Here is a 23,153-nt window from a genome sequence, read left to right as displayed (position 1 = left end):
ATCTTGGTCACTGAGTGGTCCATCACTCACACACCAAGTGACCAGTGCAGATTTTGCAGGCCTCATTCCATCCATCTCATGCCAGTACCAGACATTTACTTTCCACATTCTGTGTTCATCTTTCTCTTAGCCTTTCTCTTGGCCCCCCCCCTTTCCCATCATCTTTTCTCATGACTCTTCTGCTGAATCCCCTTCGATCACAGGCCAGATGTGCTCACTTTAGTGAAGGATATTACAGGAATATCCATGACCAGTAGAAGATCTTACTATTCATGTATTGTGCGCAAAGGGAAAAAAAACTATTCATTTCAAGGGGAGAAAAATGACAGAGAAACACCATCAGTTTCCATTCCCTTGAGACAAGATTGGGAGAAAAGGAATTTCCCTTTAGTTTTGGCTTTTTCCATTGGATTGTTTTCCTCTATGTGTGTGTACGTACAGTTGTCCGTACGTGCGCTTGTGTGTCACCAGGAATTTCCCCCTTGGCTGCCCTTGTGTTTACTTGAGAGCATAGCCACCTCCATGCTTTAGCAAGGTTAAGTGTGTGTGTGTATCCCAATGCTAGCTAGCTACACGTCATTAGCACTGCTGTGCCTCATGTGCATCCCACCCATCTCAACCACTGACTAGCATCCACAACGAGAAAGTCACAGAAAACGGCATCAGTGGTAATGTGGCAAGGTGAGCGGGCTACTCTTCCTATTCCAAACTATTTCCACTGGATCTACATGTAGGATGCCATTCAGAGCTCAAACGCAGACAGATGACAATTCTGAGATAGAGGGAGTGGGATGGAGATAACGTGCAGTATGAACAGGGAGCAAAAGGGAGGCACTTTGTTCAGGTCATATTCAGAGAGCCTGTGGACACGCACGCATGCACGCACAAGAGAAACTGTTCACTTTTAAGTCAGATGGGCAAAGCAGAGGAAAGAGCAGCACGCACACACACACACACACAAAAGAGAATCACAGACCTTCACAAGGTGGACATCCATAACTCGTCAAGAACACCACATATTCTCGTTCTCGCTCACACATGCACAAAGGCACACACACACACACACACAGAGACCATTGTGCCCTACTCGATCTTCTCAGAGGCACACAGTTCAGTGGCTCAGGAATCTGTTCTGTTGTGAGCAGACAATGTCAGAAAACAACAAGATTATCTCCCCTGAATTAGTGCTGCCTCCCTTACACACACACACACGGACATACAGATACTTACACACACTGACAGAGACAGACAGACAGACACACACACGAAGATGGCACATGGACAAAGCTGGTCAGGGGGTTCTCAGACATAAAGCTCTTTCAACAGGTTTAGGATTAAAATGGGTACACACACACACACCCATGTTGGTTAACTGTGGTATTTCCATGAACATGTGACAACTAAAACCCATTTGAATGAGTTGCAAAATATCTTAACAATACAACACCATCTCAGAAACACATACACACAGCAGATGTTCAACATAATCCAGTAAGAGGCGCATGGGTTAGATTCAGCCATGACTTCATGAAACGTGTACCACACTGCATCTTGCTTAGTCATTAACTGCTGAGTGCCAAGTATTTAGGACTGAGAATGAGACCCACAAGTCTGGAAATGTCTACCTTTCTTCCAGCCAGTGAAACACACACAGAGACAGACACACAAAACCTTATTTAAAGAAATAACATTTGCATCAATTCCTGTTTGAATCTACTCCCAGCTCACAGTTCTAGCTGTGATACCAGACAGACAGAGCTGCAAGGGGAAATTAACTACAGAGTAGATGAGGAACACGCCCCAAACCCAGAACCCACTGGATCTCCGAGGAGGGCTAGAGGGAGCAGCTCAACCTGGCCTTGATCTGTAGCAGCTAAGCCAGAAATCTAACAAATGTGAACATCACCACACTGCTTCTCCTTGAGTTTCTCTGTGTGTGTCTGGCTCCCCCTCTCTCCCCTTCTGTCCTCTCTTGGTAATCTTCCCCTTTTGTCTGATATGGGGCCAACAGCCCTGAAATACCAAACAGTCTACAGATAAAGCTAGAGTTCAGATTCACATTCGGAGAATGGGGAGGACTTTGACCAAACAAAGAAAGCACAATGAGAAACGCTGCTCCACAAAGTAAGATGAACAAATTGCAGTACTTCTTCATATCATTTGAATTATCCTAAACTTGAAGTTCAGTACAAACCCAGCACACCCCTACATACACACACACAGGACTTGTACAGTAGTCACAAAGACTCACACCAACATGATGTCTTGCACTCTCTTCCTCTTCCACACACACACACACACACACAGACAGAGGAGTCCTTTCATTGGGGTCCAAACACTGCAGGCGCTGCCAGGTACAGATGATGGGGTGGAGGGAGAGAGGGGAAGAGAGAAAGAAAGAGAGAGAGGAAGAGAGGGGGAAAAAGGAGGGAAAGTGAAAAGTGTAGTGTAATGCATTAGGGAGAGTTTAGGTTGCACTGAGGGTGGTCCTTTCTTATGGTAATGGGGGTGTTTATTTGGCACAGTTATTTCAAAAGCAGCAGTTGCTTCAACTTCATTTCCCCTAAAGGGCAGAATGGTTCTGAGGACAACACCATCCCTCAAGGTCCCCATGGCAAAATCAGGCAACTCCTCCTAGTTTAATTTTCCCCCAGTTTCTTTCTGAATCGGTTGACAGTTCAGATTTGAACAGATTTAGCAGTGAAAAAACATGGGTAAAGGGAAACCATAACAGAGCTTCTGTTAGAGAATGGCACAAAGCTGGAAATATGGCCTTTGGGACGGTGCAGGAAAACTACTTCCTCCCTCGCCATAAACAGAGAGCTGCAGTTGTTTATGGCCGGCTGTGATGGGAGCTGCTGCCAGAACAACCTACGCTTCCTTGATGCCCCTAGTAAAGTTGATGTTAACTGTGCTACCACAATTCTTAATATAACCATTAACTAAATATACTAGGCTTCCTGTTAGCTTCAACTCAACCTCATGTTTTCAACACTACAAGCTGTGTTACGTTATGGTTACCAACACCCCCATCACCAGTTTAAATCAATGCCATATCAGAACCTCGTACAGCCACGTCCACTACTGACAACATGGCCAAAGATGGGCATTCAAGTTTATCAGTCAAGAAAACATGACTTGGCTGCTTTACAACCCTGGGTAAGGCAGAAAAAGGAAAGGCACAGACTTCTTGGGAATCCCTTTGTTCTTTCGGTATGAGCTGTGGGGTGAAAGAAGTGTTCAACTGGGGCGCAACGCAACCATGTCAGCATGCCACAGTTGTTGTTTCCGTTGACAAGAAATTGTGAACAACCAGGAAAGCAGGAAACAGAGTTGGGGAGGCAAAGAGGAAGGAATGACATGGGTGAAGGGGAGGGGATTTAATCTGGCACATCTAAAAAAAATAAACACATAAATATCCATGCAACCTTGCATCCAAAGACACAGTGAAGGAAAGTACCAGTGTGGACACACAAATTCAGACACCTCTTGTCCACCCCACTTTTGGGATGACTGAAGGAAAAGGTACGGGACACACATAGACCCAGAAATCTAACAGAAAATCATTCTTCAAGCATCTACTCTCACTCAATTATAGGTTCCAAAATCGATATGCATCAAACAAGACAGAATCCAGCATTGTCTTAGACTTCTTGATAAAGATAGATATTTTTTTCATTTCTTCATTTCATTTTTCAATTTCATTTTCATTCTCCACAACACATGAACATAAAGATATTAAGAATCTAACAAGGTGTGATTACATTTTTAGGTAATTTTCATGGGGTTGCTAGAATGTGAGAACAGCTCAATGTCATTGAATGTGCCAATGCTGTGCAATCGTGGATAAATACAAATAGTTAATTACACTGTTATAACCATGTATAATATCTATGTATGGTACAACATTGCCACTTTGTAAATAAATGTCCATACAATGAGTTACTAACAGATTGAGTTTCATGCTTCTACTAGCATCCCCACATGTAATTTTAGTCCTGAGAATGTTTAGTACTGAAAAACCTCCCCTCCTTGTTTCATAATTATATTTATGTCCATTATTGTGAGAGACCTCAAACATTGGGCAAACAAAATATTGCGTTCAAAGGTAAAAAGCACTGTTTGTGATCAAATGGGTAAGAAACACAAGTTTATAAGAACTGCAATATCACTCTTTTTGCCATTTCTTTCTGAATATAGAGCCTCATAGAAAACCAATGCCGTGTTTCCTCTAGAATTTTTTTTAACAGTGGCGGCAGCCAGAAGGGGAGGATACGTTGCAGGATTATTTAAAAAGCAAATGTGCGTCTGCCCTGATTCTGATAGGCTACCGTGGCAGTATTAATTAAACCGTGAGGGGCCACCATGCTGAAATAAACGTAGAGGAAACACTGCAATGAGTATGCTGTACAAGCTTTTTGAGAGCCAGTCCTACTGAAAACATGTTTGTCTTTCAACTTAAAAAAGTGCGGGCTGGCTATGAACAATACTAATGATAATAATCATACAAAAATAATACTTTTCAACATATTAATGCCTAAACATGGCTTCCCAGATAATGAGTTTTTCCCGCCTGAAACGGGAACAATTTTAATGGCTAAAAAAAGGAATATAAAATATGACCGGATTTAAAACAGAAATATTTCACAGGGCTTGGTTTTGGGACTTCACGATTCTAACATCTGAGATAGCGCAGCAACACCCTAATCTGCAGCAACACCCTTATCTGATTCAACACAGAGTGAGCCAGGCATATTTCATCAATAGGTGTGTTCCCTAACTTCATTCCAACACTTGCTTCAATTACAAACCACTGGTCATTTTCTCTCATGACCTCCATCCAGTCAGTCTACATCCCTTTCTGCCATGTCCACCGTCAGAAGTAATTCTGTAAACAAAATGTCAAATCACTTCCCATTTCTCCAGTCTTCTGTCCAATCATAACCTACACACAGATAGCATCACTTCCCATGAGGTCAAAGAAGTGAAGCATAGATATTTTCTACAGCTGCACAGAACCTCCCATCCCCCACTCCTTGACACAGCAGCAGATCATGTGAGTTTCTGTCACGGCTCATGGCTGACAAGCCTGCAAGGGGTGCTTACGTGTGGCTGCGGTTTCTCCATCTTTCATCTGCGCAAAACCGCAACAACAGGCTCCCTACTCTAACGTTGTCTTCCTACAGCCTTCTCATGCACAGTACGGTGCAAAATTCATAGACCATGCTCAGCAACACCTGCACACACACACACACACACACTGTAGTTTAGAAGACAGATGCAGACTGCACAACATTTGGCAGTGTTAACCTCTAAGCCAACATGCCTGTCAATCATCTGAAACTTCAGTCTGGAACTAAGCTAAGCAAAGATGCACATCACCCACACGGCCTCATAAAACGCAGCCTCATCTGCTTCTGACGAAGAGCAGTCAATAGCCCTCTATATCATCTAGGGAAGTTAAAGATTCTTCATGAAAAATATTTTTCTTCTGACCAAAAGCCAGCTCAGTCCAATAACTCCAAGGGGCATCTCTCTCTCTCTCCCTCTCTCTCACACACCTGCTGATGTATTCCTTTTCAACAACTCCAGCTTAGCAACAACTAGCTTCAAGTCTGAGGGGGCCGTTTAGGCATGTGGTGTTGTATTTCGATAAGAAGAAAGGCAAACCTAGATACAGCTGGAGTCTTAACTGCGCGTGTAGATAAAAACACACGGTCCAGGTGTTCAGCAGGAGGGTGAAAAGCTCCACTCCCCTCCTCCCAGAGAGAGAGAGAGAGAGAGAAAAGAAGAATCAGAGTATGACAATCAGACGGGGAGAGGGAAAAAACCCCACATCCAGGTCAGCAGCCTCACTTCCAGTCAAGCCGTCAGGTTAAGATGACCCGCTCTCTTGGGGTACATGCATGAACAGTTGGATTCATGCGCAGGTATAACTACGACCACAACCAATGTGGTCTAGTTAAGGTCTTCCGTTTGGGTGTCTTTCTAATTTTGCACTCGTGTGAGAGATGCACTATAACCATTACAGAGTACCTGAAGGCAATACCTTGCCTATTGCTTGCTTCTGACCAGTCTTATTGACCCCTTGCAAGTGACGTCACGTTTTGTTCGCGCCACAGCAAAATAGCCTAGTGGACGGCAAGAACACGAATCAAATCAATGGGTTGTAATGGGACATATTGCTCAGCTAGGAGATTATAGTGAGATTTAACCGTAGTAATGCCCTTCCACGACTGTTGGCTTATTGTTTGGAATACAACAACATCCCATGTTCTTGCATAGATATATTTTGGTTTGTTTTCTTTGTGTTTCGGGAGTATTTCAACCACAATTGCATGCTTATCTCCTCAGTGTATGAAGCACAGCAGCGGTTGCTATAGCAACCATAGACTCTGAACAGGACGGCAGATAGCACTTAGGCAAAGTCTTTGGCAAGATCTGAATGTAAACAGATAATACCGTTCAAGTTTTTTTATTTCCTATTTCTTTCAATTCTTTAACTTAAGACATGTAGGCCTAAGAAGTAAGTTTATTCGCTGGGCAACGTACAAACTGACGAGTTACATTAGCCCTAGCACTATGAGCTACGATAAACGTTAGCTAGAATAGCTAGCTTCTAAGTGTGGCAGCTAAGTTATTATTTCATGTTCTGTTATGACATTCTTAACGTTTTTACAACTGATAAAAGCAAGACAAATAAAGTAACCAAATCGCTTTGCAATATTTTAGTCTAGAAATACTTATGGGTGTTCATTTACCATAATGTTAATTACAGTAGCCTAACGTTATGACCTAACGTTATCTCCACTTGCTGTTACCACCAGTTTTAATAACTTTACATTTGCGATCATGACCCATTTCATCTAACAACACCACTGGCATCTTTCCTTGACTATCAGACCCCAAACAGCAATACATTGAACTACAAAGATGTTATAGTAATGGTGTTCAGTTCATCATAATCGTTATGACATAATGTAATTTGCCGTCCGTCTCCTATCTTTTTGCCGTCCAGCATGGAGCAGTCACGTGACTTAAGTCACGTGTCTGCAAGGGGTGAATATGCTTTGAATCCACAATTAAGTCATGGTTATTGGTAAGTACAAGGAGAATAGCAAGTAAAATTAAAACTACACATCCAAAGTGTCCACAGCTGCCCATGTGCACTTCCACTAGCAGGTATAATCAAAGCCTTCCCTCTCACCCCTCTCTGCAGTCTGACGAAGCCCATTTTCATCAACACAGATCACACTGTATTGTGACAGCCACTTTAACAAGCGTGTTATACTGCATTACATGTACTCTGAATAATAGAGGACATCGACCCCCACAGAGACAATGGCTGTACACATTTCCACATCATAACATTAAAAAAAGCATCTCAAACAACATAAAACAGCAGTAAAACAAAGAAACTAAAAGGAGAACTAAAAGGAGGGGAATTTTTCGAATGGGCCTCGTCTTTAATACCTTGAAGATATGCTAAAAGATATGCACTGCACAGCCATCCCTCATGTGCACGCGCGCACACACACGCGCGCACACACACGCGCATACACGCACACACACACTCTCCCATGCAGTGATGAGATTCAGAGGTGAGCCACTTCAAAAGCTCCTGCCATGAGCCCAGAACAAAGCCAGCCATGCAAACACCCAATACCATTGTTATTATCCATCAAACCAGGAAAGGGGAGGAGGTGGAATGGTTGGAGATGGAAGAACAGGTAAAAGAGGGGTGAAGAGCAGCTTGACAGCTACCGGATCTAAGGCCTCAACTACAGGCTCTTGATGTTTCTACTAGCTGATGCTCCCATCACGCAGAGCCTTAGTTAAAGATACCGGAATACTGAAATCAGCTTTGGGGAGAAGGCCAGTGCTGGTTTCCCACTACTAACAAAAGCAGCTCTCTTTCGCTGCATGACTGCCTCATCAACACACCAGTAACCTTCAATCTTATCTTGGCCTCCCTCAGAAAAAAGCTTGTGTGTGTGTGTGTGTGTGAGAATGTCTATCTGAGACAGTTGGGTTTACATACTTTTGACCGTTTGTTTGGAAAGACGAAGGTTACATGCGTGTTTGCGCAAACACACTACATGCCTTTAACGTTGGTTAAGAGAATGCGGGGGCATGGTTTTTGGTATATGTTCATCTGGTTTTACACACCTTTGAGTGTTTCCCCGAGTGTATTCCAGCTAGCCTGAGTGTTTCCCCGAGTGTAAAAACCCTGACCCCTAAAGGTTGCAGGAGCAAGCACCCATCCACGCCCGTCATAAAAGCTCATTCAAATGTGAGCCAATGGTGCCAAAAAAAGGCATTCCACTCCACTTCATTCCATTCCTCCCTAGCTTGGGGCTCGGGCCTGGAACCTAATCCCGAGTAATCGTAATCCTCAGCCTGATTAAAAAGACGAATGTAATTCCCCGGCTCGGCTACACTGATGTAGACTCATCTTTATTGAGGAGGGGGAGGAGGAGAAACTAATGAAGGAAGCAGGAAAGATAGACAGAAGGGGGAAAAAAAGAAGTGAAAGAAGTTAAATGAGAAACATGCTGAAATCTGGATGAGCAACAGGAGCACAGGCATCATCCATTTAAATCCTGGGCACAAAATGACCTGTCAAAGGTGGATGGCCGCAGACACAAAGGTGACTGTGATAAGGGGGTGCAAATAGAACATGTATGGAGGAATACAATGACAGCCTGAGCAGAAATAATAACCCGGCCTAACTGGCTGGGTGAGCTGGCAGGGAAAACAGGCTGAACTTGAACACAAGGAGGTCACCAAGACCCACAGAAGCAATTATTCAGACACACACACACAAAGCATTACCCAAGCAGCATTGCACATTGTTCTTTTATTCCTTTCTATACCCCATAAACCACCGGGGTAATTACATAAAACACAAACTCAATAGGTGAGAAAGTAAGAGATAGGGTACATTACGAAACATAGACCCAAAGAGATAAACAGAAGGACAAGGAGCAAAAGACAATCAAGCAGGCATGACAAAGCAGGGAGATGAATCCAAGTCTACTTCCTCCACCACTAACTCAACAGGAAATGAGAGAACTGGGACAGAAATTCAACATGGCTGCTGGGAAGGCAAGCAAATGGATGCTGGGGCTGCTAGTGGGTTTTGGGTTTCACTCTCAAATTGCTCATCTATTCATAAGAGGAGACTTTATTAGCAATAGCTAGGCTAATAATTGATCTGGATTTTATCCAGGGTTAGAGAGAGAGAGAGAGAGCGAGAGAGAGGAGGGAGAGTCCAAAGAGAGGAAGAATACAGGGGTGGAAAAGGGAGGGAGAGTCAGAGCAAAAAACAGAAAGGAGGGAGAGAGAGAGCACCCTCACGCACACATTCAGATCCCTGGCAGCTTAAGCTAATTTAACATGCCTCCTTTTGTGGCTGCTTTCAGGAGCCGTCTGTGCTCTCGATCAGATGAGCATGAATGAGGCTTTACACGAGCTGACACTGTTGCCGGGAAACCGAATCTTTCAGGCTGAAAGGGTGCCTGTAATCACACACAGGAGCCATACGTACACACACACAGACACACACACACACACCCATTAATGAATGCATGCTTCTCTGACACACAGGCACACACATATGGCTGCCCCTGAGGCTCTTGCGGGTTCAGGTATCAAATGGTTAAATGGGTCATGGGACGGGAGGGCCAGAGACAGGCCATACGCTGAACCCAGGTTATCATGTTTACCCAGGCCCTGCCAAAACACTACTAATATATCTCAGCTTTTACAGTGTGAGTTAAGAGACAGGACTGATCCCACATCAGCACAATTACAGCCAAGCTGACACCAGATATAGAAAACTAGCAACTGAGGGATGCTTCAGACAAGGTAGAGGCATGTTTTGTTCACAGTGACCTATGATCGTGATTAACGTGAATTTATACTTTTATGCTTGGGGTACCAATACAACAGAAACATGAGCAGCAGAGACACAAATCCCAAACACAGGATTGTAAAATAAACAGGAGGCAGGTGTATGGACACAAGGGTTTAGGGGTGAACATGTATTAGAACAAAAATATAACCCACCTTTGATGGTGCTGTTCATCCAACCCTATCCGGTGTGTGTGTGGCAACTACTTATTTTAGCCAACCCATGTCTATTTGAGACATCAAATACATTCAACAGCATATCAGCCCAGAAGTATTAAGGAACCACATGGCCTCAGCACTAAGCTAAGGATTCCCAGGTTATGGTCAAAAAGTCCAAGGCAGCAGAATCATGTTTACACTGTGGATTTTTCCAGGTCATTTCACATACACAAGAAATTAGGTGGTGTGCATTCACTGCCACGCTAACCAGGGGTGATGAGTATTCATGGACACACACACACACACAGCAGTAGGATTCAAGTCTAGTGCCTTAGCCACCTGTATCAAGGGCTGGTATCTATGGAAACTTGAGGATTTGGGTACAGACAAGCCACGATGAGGGGTAACATTAGGACTCTTAAGCGAGCAGCGTTAATGATTCCTAACATCACTATTCAATAACCTGCTCTACAGGTCCTCACAGAACTGCTTCCCAAAGCATAGCTATATAGGATAAACCAGAGCCGAATGTTCTGAGCTATCCCGTTATGCGATTGGTCCAGAGGTGGTCATATATATACGGATAGACCATTAACACCTGCTAAGCATCCATACTCTTCAGACTAAACCAAAACAATAATTTCCCCAGTTCCAAAACAACTTCAGGCACACTGGAGCAAATGACCGTAAACAATGTCAATGTTGGCCTGTGAAATACAATGTTAACAAAGTCACAAGGCTAGCTGGAATCAGTCAAAGCACCCGACCTATCAAGACTGGTCAAGGCAATCTGATGCAAGCACAAAGTAACCTTAAATGGAAAATGTGCTGAACACATAATGACAATGTTAAAAATGTGAAAATAATATAACATAGTCCTGTTTAAATAAATCCTGTTTTCTGTGCGTCTTGTGTCAGTCATTCTCAATCTTAGCATTGGTATGTTATAAGTCCTTAAGCTATGTACAAGTCATTGAAAACAAAACTAACTGTGATCAAACTTTTGTCTGTGCTCTTAACTTTTTTAACCCTGGAACACAAGTACTCCTTGAAAATAAGAAACCCTAGTCCTAGGTGTCTTCACCTTCAAAGGCACAGGGAATGACTTTGGGAATGCAAACATGGCCAGGTGTAGCATTACATCAAAGTATCACGCGAGGCCACGACTGCTGGCAAAACCATGCCACACCCACCCACCCACCACACCAGACTCTGATCGCTCCTCACTCCAGCATCTGTGTGGGAGAGTTTCTCAGGATCACAGTAGGGCTGGGCGATATGGCTAAAAAATAATATCGCAATATTTTCAGTCTATTTCAAGATATACAATATATATCTCGATATTTTGAAATTTTCTCAAAAGGACTTCATGAATTCTCACTTTCACCCTATGATGTTTTAAATCATGCCAGTATGATGCAGTAGGCTAGGATAAATCAGTCCAATCCCTGCAAATTATATCCGCATTAACACATTCTTGGTTATTCACAGGTTTCTATTTTACATTTGCATGTAAAAGCAGGGGTGAAAGTAGTTTTGAATTCTTGCCAGTAGCCAACTAAGTTTCACATAGGGAAAAGTGTGCATGCAAACATTTCAACACACCTAAATAGGGTACATCAATTGATTTATTTTAGCCTAGAATGCAGAGCATTCATCATGGCCTGTTATTTGGCTTTGTCATTATCTCTTCTTTCCCTGTCTTCTTTAAAAGGCTCCTCATCCTATCCAATCTTCAGGATAAACTGTAAACTCATTTCTCTTTTTGCATGGCTTCATGGCTTTAGTTAACTTTCCAAATAGTCTAAATTTAGCTGGTTTTAATCTGCCACTGATATGTCTCCATATGAATGATGATGGCTTACATCGGATAGAAGGTAAGGTCCATGCTTCCTTAATTAGTCGTTCGGTTGTTGGTTGATAAATAAGACACGGTTGCGTTTTTGTTTTGAAACAGTCAGATGCACTCATAGACAGTAGTCTAATCTGCCTCAATGCGCAGATCTCATAAATTTAATTAAAAAAATCAATCTGGAGAGAAGCATAGGCGAACATTTAGCACGAGAAAAGCATGTGTGGAGAGTGAGATGTGAGCATTTGCGCTGTCGTTTCGAAACAGTCGGACGTGCACAGACATAGACAGTAGGCTAGTCCTTCAGCCTAATGCAGGGATATTTGAAAATCTCTTGTATTTCGTATCGTGTAACCAAATCAGAACTGCATCCATCTATTAACCTAACTCATTGTTGAACAACGGTTGCCTATGGTAGGCCTACCCATAGATAGAAATGCTACCGCCGCTTTTGAACTGAAAGTTCACTTCTTCTCGTCTACACTAAGACGTTACCCCCTCATCTCAATAGATTGTTCAGGATTGGTTGGTGAGTGTGTGATGTGCGTTGTTCACGTTGTTACTGAGAGGGAGAGGGAGAGGTTAAGAGAGATAGGGACACGAAACGGCAAAGTAAGTGTTGGCGCTTAAAAAAATGATGACTGTGAAATACTCGATATTTGCGATATGACACTTTAATGTATCTCACGTACAGCAAACTGCGATATATCGAATATATTCGGTATATCGCCCAGCCCTAGATCACAGCCTAGTACAGCCGAGTGGCTCACATTGGAATAAGGTGACATGAATTTCCCTTCAGCCTATCACTTGCTTTAGGAGCTTTCTTTAGAATGAGGAGAACTACGCTGCTCTCCCGTCTCCCTTATTCTCATTCTTTACCTCACACACACACACACACACACACTTACTTGTGTGTCATAATCTGCAAGTAAGCCTATTTGGTCTTACACAATAGTCATGTGACTTGACTTCTCACTGAAATGTAGGTTAGCCTGCCTGCATCTGTCTATGCTGGCTGCACTGCAAATAAACACTGCTGCCTCAACATTCCAGAAACCTTTCCACCATGTGGCACGCCACGAGGGTCAAAAAAAAAAAAAAAAAAAAAAAAAAACAGACACTACGATCATGAACATGATCTAGACAATCAAGGCATCTTAAGAACACAAGCAGAAGTCATCCTTGACTCACTTTGTAACCATCAGTGCAGATTATAAAATGAGCCTAAATACCCGTGACCACCACACCTCCACTTTCATATTCTGACCAGAGGGGTGACATAATTGACTGGCCACCATGTGGCCTTATAAATACCACTGCAAGCCACCTGTCACAAGCTCAAACACTCCCAGAGCAGGCTAAAGCTGAATCAGCAGGCTGATTGGTTCAGCACGCTAGTGCTGAATGCCTAATGGCTTTCTGGGTAAAAATTAGATCCTCTAGTTAGCCTAGCCCATGTCCAAAAACTCCCAACAGCAGCTCCCAATAAAGTCAAGGGGAGAGAGCAGAGTAATACCAGCTTTGGCTTTAAGTAGTTAAATTTAAGCCTGGTTCTGTCCATTTAGTCCGTTTTTAACCACACCTTTACCACTCTCTTTGAAGCATGTCCTTTTTGTGTGACACTACGTGTGCGTTGACATTTCTGTTAACCGTTTTCACTCTCAGAGTAGGTCCCGGGTGTCGGTGTAGTTTCGGCAAGATAAGGGACCCAAACCCTGAACTTTGTGAAAGAAAACCAGCCAAGAGCACAGGCCCAGTCTCTCCGCTTTCAAGTACAAATATTGTTTGACACAACCAGCAACTCCCGTCTACACTGAAACACATACAGAGCTCAGTCTTGCACAGTCTCAAACAGAAGCACACGCACAGCCACACACACAGACACTTATGAAGGGGATTTCAGGGGTATATTTTGAGTAGAGCTCTCAGCTGTCTGCTACACTCAACTCAAACTCGAAAGTGAAAGTTGCTTAATATCAGACATGAAATCTAGTTTTCTTTCCGAAAGTCCTATCTTTCAGTTTCCCTAACAAACACCTGCAAAAGTCAAACTTTTTTATGGTCATAATATCAGTTTAGGAGGCTTATAACCACATAGGAATGCATAATATGCAAAATGTTGGATTTCTGCAAATATTTGATACATCAATATTTTAAAACTCATTTAATGTATATACAAATCTTTTTCAATTACCTTTAAGGGTTCATCCTGTACTGGAATTAAAGTATTACTCTTAGGGCGCATTCACACAAGACCCTTTGGTCCGGACCCGGGTTTGTTTGGACCGAGGCTTTTGCTAATGTGAACGCACTCTACTGAACCTGGGTGCGGACCCGGAATAGAAAACAGAGGTCTGAGGTACGGTTCGCTAGAACTCTGGAGTGGTTTGAATGCTATCTGTTCCAAATCCAGGAAATAAACTGCCATTTTTGCGACATCGCCAAGCGATATTGGTAAATAGAAGCTAGTGTTTATGACCTAAACGGACCCAGGTGCACAAATAATAATGTAATGTAAACAGTGACCAGCTGGGTTAGGGGGGAGTAATCACACTCGGGTTCGGTCCAGTTAAACGGACCAAGTGTAAAGGTAACCTTATCGTGATGCCTTAGTTTTATAGGCAAAATATTCACTCTCATTCATCCTACCCTAAATGTAAAAATGGACATTCACTCACGTTCATACTAAAAAATAAAGAAATCATGGTGTAGAAGTAAAATACACATTTTGATATATGACATTCAAATAAAAACCTACATTCTATTTGGAGATAATCCAATTCTCAAGCAATTATCTGCTGATGCCGATATTGTACCAATGATATAGCATATCCCAAAAATCGTGCTCCCTTATTACACCACTATTAGCATGATGATTTTTCCAGACAAACCACCAATTAGAAAACTACAGCTTGCTTGCACTGACCATTAAAACAAAAAAAAAACACAGACCTATCCTCTAACAGGGGACTCAAGAACCCTGATGAAAGAGGCTTGCATCTTGTAACATTCCACTGTGGCAAACCTTTCATTCTTCGCACTAGGGCTGGGCAATAAAACGATAGCGACATGTATCGCAATAGACATGTAACCGATATCAATTAAAAAATACGTTCGATAGAACATTCGATAATTAAAAGCAACACACACCTCCCGCCTTACGTTGTCCATAGATAAATAGGCTAAATATAGCTATATACATACCAGAGTAGGCGATAGAAGTAGGCCTACCTCAACACAGACTCTCAATGAGTCCTTGCCCCGTGCAATCTCTCTCTCTCCCTCTCAACAGGCGCATCCCTCCTCAGCATGCACATGTAGGCTAATCCAAACATTCACAATCGTGCAAGACAACTGGCTAAATTGCTATTAAATTCGGTTAGCATCATTAGCACGCTGCACAAATTTGTTGAAAACTGTTGCATTCAAATTGACTGCTAAATTCGAATAATCTCAATCGCGATGCAAATGGAAAATTATTTTCCAAGACTCAAACGGGCCTGTCCCAAGGAGAAAAAGTATTCATTTGAAACTTAAACACTCGTGGGGAAACTGAACAGTCTAGTAGACTACTTTGTTTACAATATTTCCAGGCTTCAACCAGTGCTGCTTTTCATTCAGACTTATGTGCACATTTATTTATTTGAGTGTTTTTCATGATTATGTTGCTATTATGCTATTCCTTTTCCTTGTTTGCTTTGATTGATAACTGGTGATTAAAATCAGAGGAAGGTTAAGTTTAAAATAAAAGTGTTTAAATTGAACTTTTTTCCCCCCCTTCTGGTCCTTATCTGAAATATATATTTTTTAAAAATCAATAATTATCGATATCGACTGATATGAAATACTTATATCGTGATGCAGTTTTCAGCCATATCGCCCAGCCCTACTTCGCACACACACACAGACACTTCTGCAAGTGTACTCACAGCGGCACGTGTCTCTGCTCCACGTCGACGCGTCCAAGCTCCTCTTCCTCCACGTCCGTCTCACCGCCACTGCTGCTCTCTGTGGCGTCCGAGTCGAAAGCCCCTTCAGCCGCGTGCAGGTTGGTGGCGCCGCTCAGGGACAGCCTCTCCAGTTCCGCTGGCACCGAGCCACCCTTAAGGAAGCGGCCCAGGCCCTCTCGCTCCTGGGGGGTGAGTGCGGCGGCAGCTGCGGAGGATGTGGAGGCAGAGGTGGAGGCGATGGGAGTCTCCCTCTTGCGCAAGGCCTCCAGAGGCCCCAGTGTGCCCTGCAGGAGTCCTCCCAGCTGTTGCTGGATGTGCCGCTCCACCTGCTTGGCCTGCACCACCTGCAGACGCTTGCGCAGGCGCCGTAGACGGCCTTCGATCTGGCCTTGCCGGCTCTGGCTCTGCTGCGTCCGCTCGCGCAGCTCTGCTCCGAGGCTGCCCGGTGCTGGTGTGAGGTGATGTGGAGAGCTGCTGATGGGGGGTGGCGGTGAGCAGGATGGTGGGATGGAAGAGTCTGTTAACGCCAGCGATGGGGGGCGGTCCGTACTACTCCTGCTGCTGTTGTTGTTGTTGCTGCGGTCTGTGGGGTCCTGCGACGGGGGAGAGACGCTAGGTGGAGGCGGTTGCTCAGGGTTACTGTTGTCCTGGGAGACGTCGTCTGGGTGCTGGGGGTCCACGGCGCCTCCTTCAGCACTCCTGAAGGGGCCATTGCCATGGAGACCCCCTCGCGAGGCGCATTCCAGAGGTGGAGGGGGAGAGTCCGACCCTGACCCCGATCCTGCGGGCGTCCTGATGCCGTTGGACCCTCCATTAAGTGCAGCAGGGTTGTTGTTAATGCTGGTGGCCAGCAGTCCATCTCGCTCTGCATTGCCAGGGGCGGGCTTGGCCAGCTTCTTGGCCATGCCGTTGACAGGGGGCGTGGGGGTGCCCACGCCACCAGTGCCACTCATGAGGCTGCGCAGGCGCTCCTCGGAGAGCTCCAGCTCCAGTGACTGCCGCTGGCGAGGCAGCAGGGCGGGCAGGAGGCCGTGCGTCTGCAGCAGTGCGACACCCTGCAGCTTCAGGGACTCTTTGCTGGACGGCACCGGCGTCACATCCGAGCACAGGTACGAGGCCACCAACGGCTGCAGCCGGCCCAGCGCGTGCGGCGCCGAGGCTTCGGTCTGCACTGACGGCTCCTCGAGCTTGCAGGACGGGACCGCTATGCTGCTGCCGCCTCCGCTGCTGCTGTTGTTGTTGCCGTTACCAACGGGTGTGGTGGTATGGGGGTGGTGGTGGTCTGGGGAGGGGGGCTGGGCAGCGGCCGCTCGGCTGCGCTTGACAACGGCGCCGTTGCTGGGTGCGACACCGGACTGCACGGGATTGGGCGAGAGCGTGGAGGGAGGGGCCAGCTTGAAGCGGATGCGGTGGGCTTCGGGCGGAGCGTCAGTCAGAGCGGGCGCCATCGCAGCCATGCAGCGAAAGGAGGGGGTGGGGAAGGGGGGCGGCCGGGACGGGGCGTCTGGCACCGCTCAGGCCAGATCCACTGCACCCAGCTACCACTACCCACTCTCCACGGCACAGCCTGAGAGAGAGAGATGAAGAAAGACAAGAAAAAGATGGATCATCATTAGATCTATCATTCATCATTAGGCCATTGCTTCACATTCTGTTACAATTTTTAAATAATTTCTGAATGCTTCAAAAAATCCTATGTCCTTACTGTGGGCTAGCATAACACCATCATGTGGGTTAGCATAATGGCTAATTGTTTCTTATGATACCAGTTTTAACAATCATACAGTCTGACTTGTTGATTAAACATCATGTACATAATCTTCATTATACAAACGTTTAGTCCAGGGTACTTAGTAACTCACTTTTGCCTAGTCATCAACGTCTCCAGGAAGACACATAATAATTGATTTAACAGTCTTAAGCAAACACCAGACATATAAGCAGTATGGTTGCTCCCCCTGAGATATAAAGCAATTAGTGAGGCCTTACCAGCACCTAGGCTCACTTGCCTGCTCTAACTCAAACAGCCTAAGAAACCCCCTAAATCTCCACGCCCAAGTCATGTCCAAGCCAGCTCAACTCCCATAAGCAGCGGGTGTGTGATGAAACTGTAGCCGTCTTAAAGAGCAACTTGCATCTTGTCTGAAAATGTATTTTTAAAAATTTATAAAACCTATGGATAGTAATTCAGAAGAAAGTGTACCCATTTTAAGTAAGCTCCTAAATATGCCTCTCCCGCCCACAGACGCGTCATATTACATAGAAGATAAATGTCTTCAATTGGCGCTTGAGCTCTGTCATTGTGTGTGTAGATACTAGTCTGAGCAGAGAGTTGGAGTTCTGGTGAGAGTTGGAGTTTGTTGATTTTTTGGAAAGTCATAATGGTTAATCATTGTGTTTAGGGTTGCACCAATTCCAGGACATCCTGTCCACCATTTTCAAGAAAAGCAAGCGTTTTTGTTGCTGGTCCGTTTTGTGCAGGTAGCCTAAATTGAAGGGACTTCACCGCCTCATCAGTCACAAAACATTTACACGGACATTACTCCACTAATTAAACTTTTCCGCCAGGAGGTTACAACAGAAGAAATATGGGCCAATTGCTGCGAAATATTGTTAATATCCCAATAGGACTTTAAATGAAGGAAACCTACATGGATGTTTGATCAACAGCAACGTCAAAAGTATGATTGCAGATTTATTAAACGACATCAAGATAATGTCAATAGACGCAGACACAGCATTAGCCACCGTTATCACCGAGTCACTTACCAAAAATCTCATTCCTTCGCCTGTTCTCTCCCTGGCCCCTATCTCGCCTAGGTGGCTCATAATTAAAGGGCTGTGGCCCCGTCACATGCATTTCTATTGTTTATAACAAGTCGGTGTCAAGATCCATTACACCATTCATTGAACTTGACCTGTTACCCTCTGTTACCTCACTTCCGGTTAGTGGTTTATAGATGCAGAAGTATTTTTATTTAATATGTTGTTTCGGGGGTAGTTCTCGTTTTTTTTTCCCTTTCTGAGAATCTAGTTCCTTCATCATTTATTTACACTATGCTTTATAGGGGTTTCCAACCGGCAAGTTGCTCTTTAAAGTCGGGGTGGAATAGGGGTGCTATGTACTGTGCTGTACGTGCGTGTGTGTGTGTGTGGGCGTGAGTTTGAGAGAAAGAGAGAGAGTGTCTGTGTGTGGCATGAGGAGCCAACAGCTGACTGCGCCACAGATATAGGTCAGAGCACCAACCATAGCCAAGGCCTATAGATGCCTAGACATGGCAGGTTGGGGCGGGGGGATGGGAGACTGGGGAATTTTCACAGATCTGGCACCCAAACAAAGGGGGGGGGTGAAGCACAAAGGGGGGGAGGGGGGGTGGGGGTTCAGTGGGGATTGTACGCACAAGGGGAAATTCCATCATTTAACCAACACTCCGTTAGGGGCCCAGCACGGGGCTATGATCCAAAAAACAACACTAGGTCTCTTTCTCGCCGCCCTTCAGCATTTGTTTTGTGTCCAGTCAAGAAAAGGAAAAAAAAAAAAAAGTGTCCTTATTATCCTGAACGCATCTGACCCCCCCAGGACCACAGTCCCACTGTCTGTCATTTCACTAAAGCAGGGCTATAAGAGTCCTGTGGCCCCTCAGGAAGCCATGAGGCACCAGTGACTTTCACACAGGACTCTTGATGAGGTGGTACCGGCAGTGTTATATAAATACCCAACTGTTTCAACCCATAGGGCAGATGATCCACGAAATGCACGGCCAGGAATGCTCACCGTGACATGCTGACAGCCAGACCACTATGCTACCAAGCGCTTGGCAGAGAGCGAGAGAAAGGGAAAGAGTGACAGAGAGAGAAAGAGAGAGAAAGAAAGAGAGACAGAGAGAAAGAGAGAGAGAGAGAGAGGAAGGAAGACGGGAGGGAGGGAAGGAGCAAGATAAGAGCTTAAAACAATCATTTTGTGTGAGGGAACCGAGATGAGAAATAAATCAGCATCCTATGCTCCTATGAATCTGTAATTCGAGTAGGGATCGACCGATATGGATTTTTTAGTGCCGATACCGATTTTTTTCCATCAGCCTAAGCCAATGACTGATACAGGCTGCCGATTTTCTTGAGCCGATATTTGGAGCCGATACTGCTTTTATTTTGCTCCCTCAATTTACATCATACAAATGACACATAATTACACAAATGATGATAACAAATGTTATAAGTCTCAATTTAAAAAAGGAACATTAAACTTATGGATGGGTGCACTGAATATGGTTAACTGTGCAAAATGCTTTCATCATCTTACAACACAGCCTTGATGATGCATTGCTTGCTGACATATTATAAGACATAATTCAGGTCATCACAAAATGTCCTTTGTCAACACATTTAAATAATTTAAGAAAACAATAAGCCTGAAAATTAGCTATTGAAATAAAGTGCTTGATTTGTAATTTAAGACTGCATGGTTTACATTTTTCTATGTCTATATTTTTCTAAAAAAAGCTGCCAGATTTGTCAACCACGGAACATAAATCAGCAGACGAAAATAACGTGGTGTCAAAATGTTTCTGTTCTAAATGGCATCAACGTCAAAAGGTATATATAAAATACATATCTCTCAGTTTTAAAATCTCTCCTTCAGGTAGCGCAGCACGCTCATATCGCTGTGATGCGTGTGTCCCACTGAGTGAGACAGACGCACACACAAACTTCTGTTTGGTAGCTGACGAACCACCATTGAACTGGATTGATAATGATAACGTTAGCAAACGGCTCTAAACAAGTAAGGCATACACGGTATGTCTGGTACATGATAAACGTTTACACGAATTAATATTCAACTACATATAACACGTCTCTCATTATTAAAGCTCTGATATCACTGCGATGGCAACTCCGCCCGCTCGAAGGGAGAGGGGGAGGGAGACGCACACACCACACGAGTCCAAAACTCAGCCAGGTGGTCGCTGAATAAAACTCCTACAAATATCTCGGAACAACGTCAGCATTACTTAATCATGATTGACCAGTGTTCGTAACAGCTACCGCTACCCCATGCATACGGATAGCCTACAACTTAGCTATTTGCAGCTTCCTAAATACAATGGCAAGCAGTTTTATAGAAGAGGGGCATTCATATCAGGGAGGGAGACACACACACACACACACTCAGCCAGGTGGTCGCTGAATAAAACTCCCACAAATACCACGGAACAACGTTGGCATTACTTAGTCATATGATCAGTGTTTGTAACAGCTACGCTACCGCATGCATATGAATAGTCTAGCCTACCACTTAGCTATTTGCAGCTACCTAAATACAATGGCAAGCAATTTTATAAACGAGGCATTAAGCATTAAATAAAGTAGGCTACCTATATCATTCGCATTTTCCATTTGGACCCACAAACTTGCTTCCACCTTCAATTCAACCAGTTAAAAGATGCTTTGAAAGTTTAAAGTTTACTGTTGTCTTGAAGAGCAGGCTTTCAGCTCTCTGCTCGTGGGGGAGGGGCAGTCTGCAGCGTCTCCAGCAACACAGAGCTGCCTGTGGACGCCTGTATGTAAATAATGTGGGGGAAAAAACTATCGGCGAACGCAGCTGCTTATCGGCCGATGCCGATACACGTAAAAAACGCAAATATCGGCCCGATATATCGGTCGATCCCTAAATTCGAGATTTCTCAACACCTCTTATGACCTGACCTATTGACACAACAAAAATCAACAGTAAAAAACTGATAGGAGTTCAATGACTCCAGGGGGTTCTCAAGATTTTTTTATGCAATAACTTTTGGCAAAGTCACTGTCTACATACAAGCATGAGGGAGTTCCTGGGAGAGAGCTCTCAAACACACAGAAACACACACGCTCAGGAATACTTCAGGGGAAACATGACAACAACAAAAAATGCAACAGAGCACCACTTACTCACAGCTATGAATGACAGTTGAAAGGCTTGTGCGTTCCTCCCAGGATCTGCTGCTAACAGGTAGCTTTTGGGGGATGAAACACCTTGCAAACTTCACTTACTTGTTCTGGCATCTCTGCTAACTCACAGGGAGATTATGCTTTTGTTCTCAAGATGATGCTACAGTTGAGGCTTCAGCAAAGGGAAAGGGGTAGGGGTGTGTGTGCACGTGTGTGTGTGTGTGAACAGCGCTGCCTATCCCTGCAAGAAGAGATTTTATTAATGAAGTTGCAGAAGGGGAAGGGGGGGGGGATGGGTGATCGTGTGCTCTTCAGCAGTAAAAAAAAAAAAAACTGGTTGTGCTTCAGAGAATGTGCAAACTGTCACTTTCTTTAAGGTTCTTACACATCACCTCATCTCTGAGTCACTTCCTCTTTCTTTCTCCCTCTCTCGCCTTCACTCAAAACATGACTCGTCATGAATTGCACTTGAAAAGAGTGTGAGTGTGGGGGGGTGATTACGAAAACACCTTCCTGTTGCCTGAATGCCTGAGTTCTGAGACCACAATAGCATCAGCTGCACAGAGAATCAGAAATGGGGTGGTGCGGCAGCTTACCCAGGAAGATCAGGAATTTAAAATAGCTATGCAGTTCATGTACATTTCAAGGAGCTCAATAGTTCAAGAGTCACCATTCAAATTCACCCTCCTTAATCTTCAAAGCAAAACTAGGTTCACCAGAACGCTCTACCTCGCACACACACAAATGGGACAATTCCAACTCAGTCCTTATGGAACATTCAAATCACCCCCAATCACACTTGCTTTTGGAAATCCAATCACTTGAGAAAGGTCACACCCACCGAGACCCTCATCTGTCTCAGAACAGAAGTTCATGTCTGAGTATGTGTGATGGGACTGAGAGACAGCAACAGTGTTTCGTGACTCGTGTGCGAGTTAATGGAAATTAGTGAGGAAAGGAGTGTATGAGGAGTAGAAGAGTGTTCAGTGTAGGTAGATAAGAGAAGCAGCGGGTGAGAGAGAGAGGAGTCACCAGTAGCCATGTGGTGCCTCTGCACTACAATTTGCTGACTGGGTCAGTGACAACATCTTGCCCCTCCCATCAATGACTATAGGTCCACACACATGAAACAGAGTGGCCTTGCTCCGAGAATAGATTTTTACCTGCATTCTAACAAGTCTCGTGATTGACACAGTCCTAATCTTGAGGGTCACACAGAAAGAAAGAAAAAACAAGAGGGTGTGAAACCAGAGTATCTGCACATTTTCCAAGTGCACATTTAAAGACCTTTTCAAGACATCTAAATGAAAAAATTAAAACTATACCACGGCAAAAAGATATATACG

The 23,153-nt window shown here is 44.3% G+C and overlaps 1 protein-coding gene across 4 annotated transcripts in view; it reads right to left on the bottom strand.

Moving 5' to 3' along the window:
- Nucleotides 1-23,153, bottom strand: part of kansl1b (KAT8 regulatory NSL complex subunit 1b) — a 72,389-nt gene that overhangs the window by 25,973 nt on the left and 23,263 nt on the right. For all 4 annotated transcript variants that reach the window (XM_042085710.1, XM_042085709.1, XM_042085708.1 and 1 more), the window contains one exon: nucleotides 15,859-17,446. In XM_042085710.1, coding sequence (XP_041941644.1) covers nucleotides 15,859-17,336 — 1,478 coding nt within the window. In that variant the 5' untranslated portion in view covers nucleotides 17,337-17,446. The remainder of the gene's footprint in view (nucleotides 1-15,858; nucleotides 17,447-23,153) is intronic.

This window comes from Alosa sapidissima, chromosome 3, assembly GCF_018492685.1.
Source record: "Alosa sapidissima isolate fAloSap1 chromosome 3, fAloSap1.pri, whole genome shotgun sequence".
NCBI lineage: Eukaryota > Metazoa > Chordata > Actinopteri > Clupeiformes > Clupeidae > Alosa > Alosa sapidissima.
Note: the sequence above shows the minus strand (reverse complement) of the source record. Positions and strands in the feature narration are given on the sequence as shown.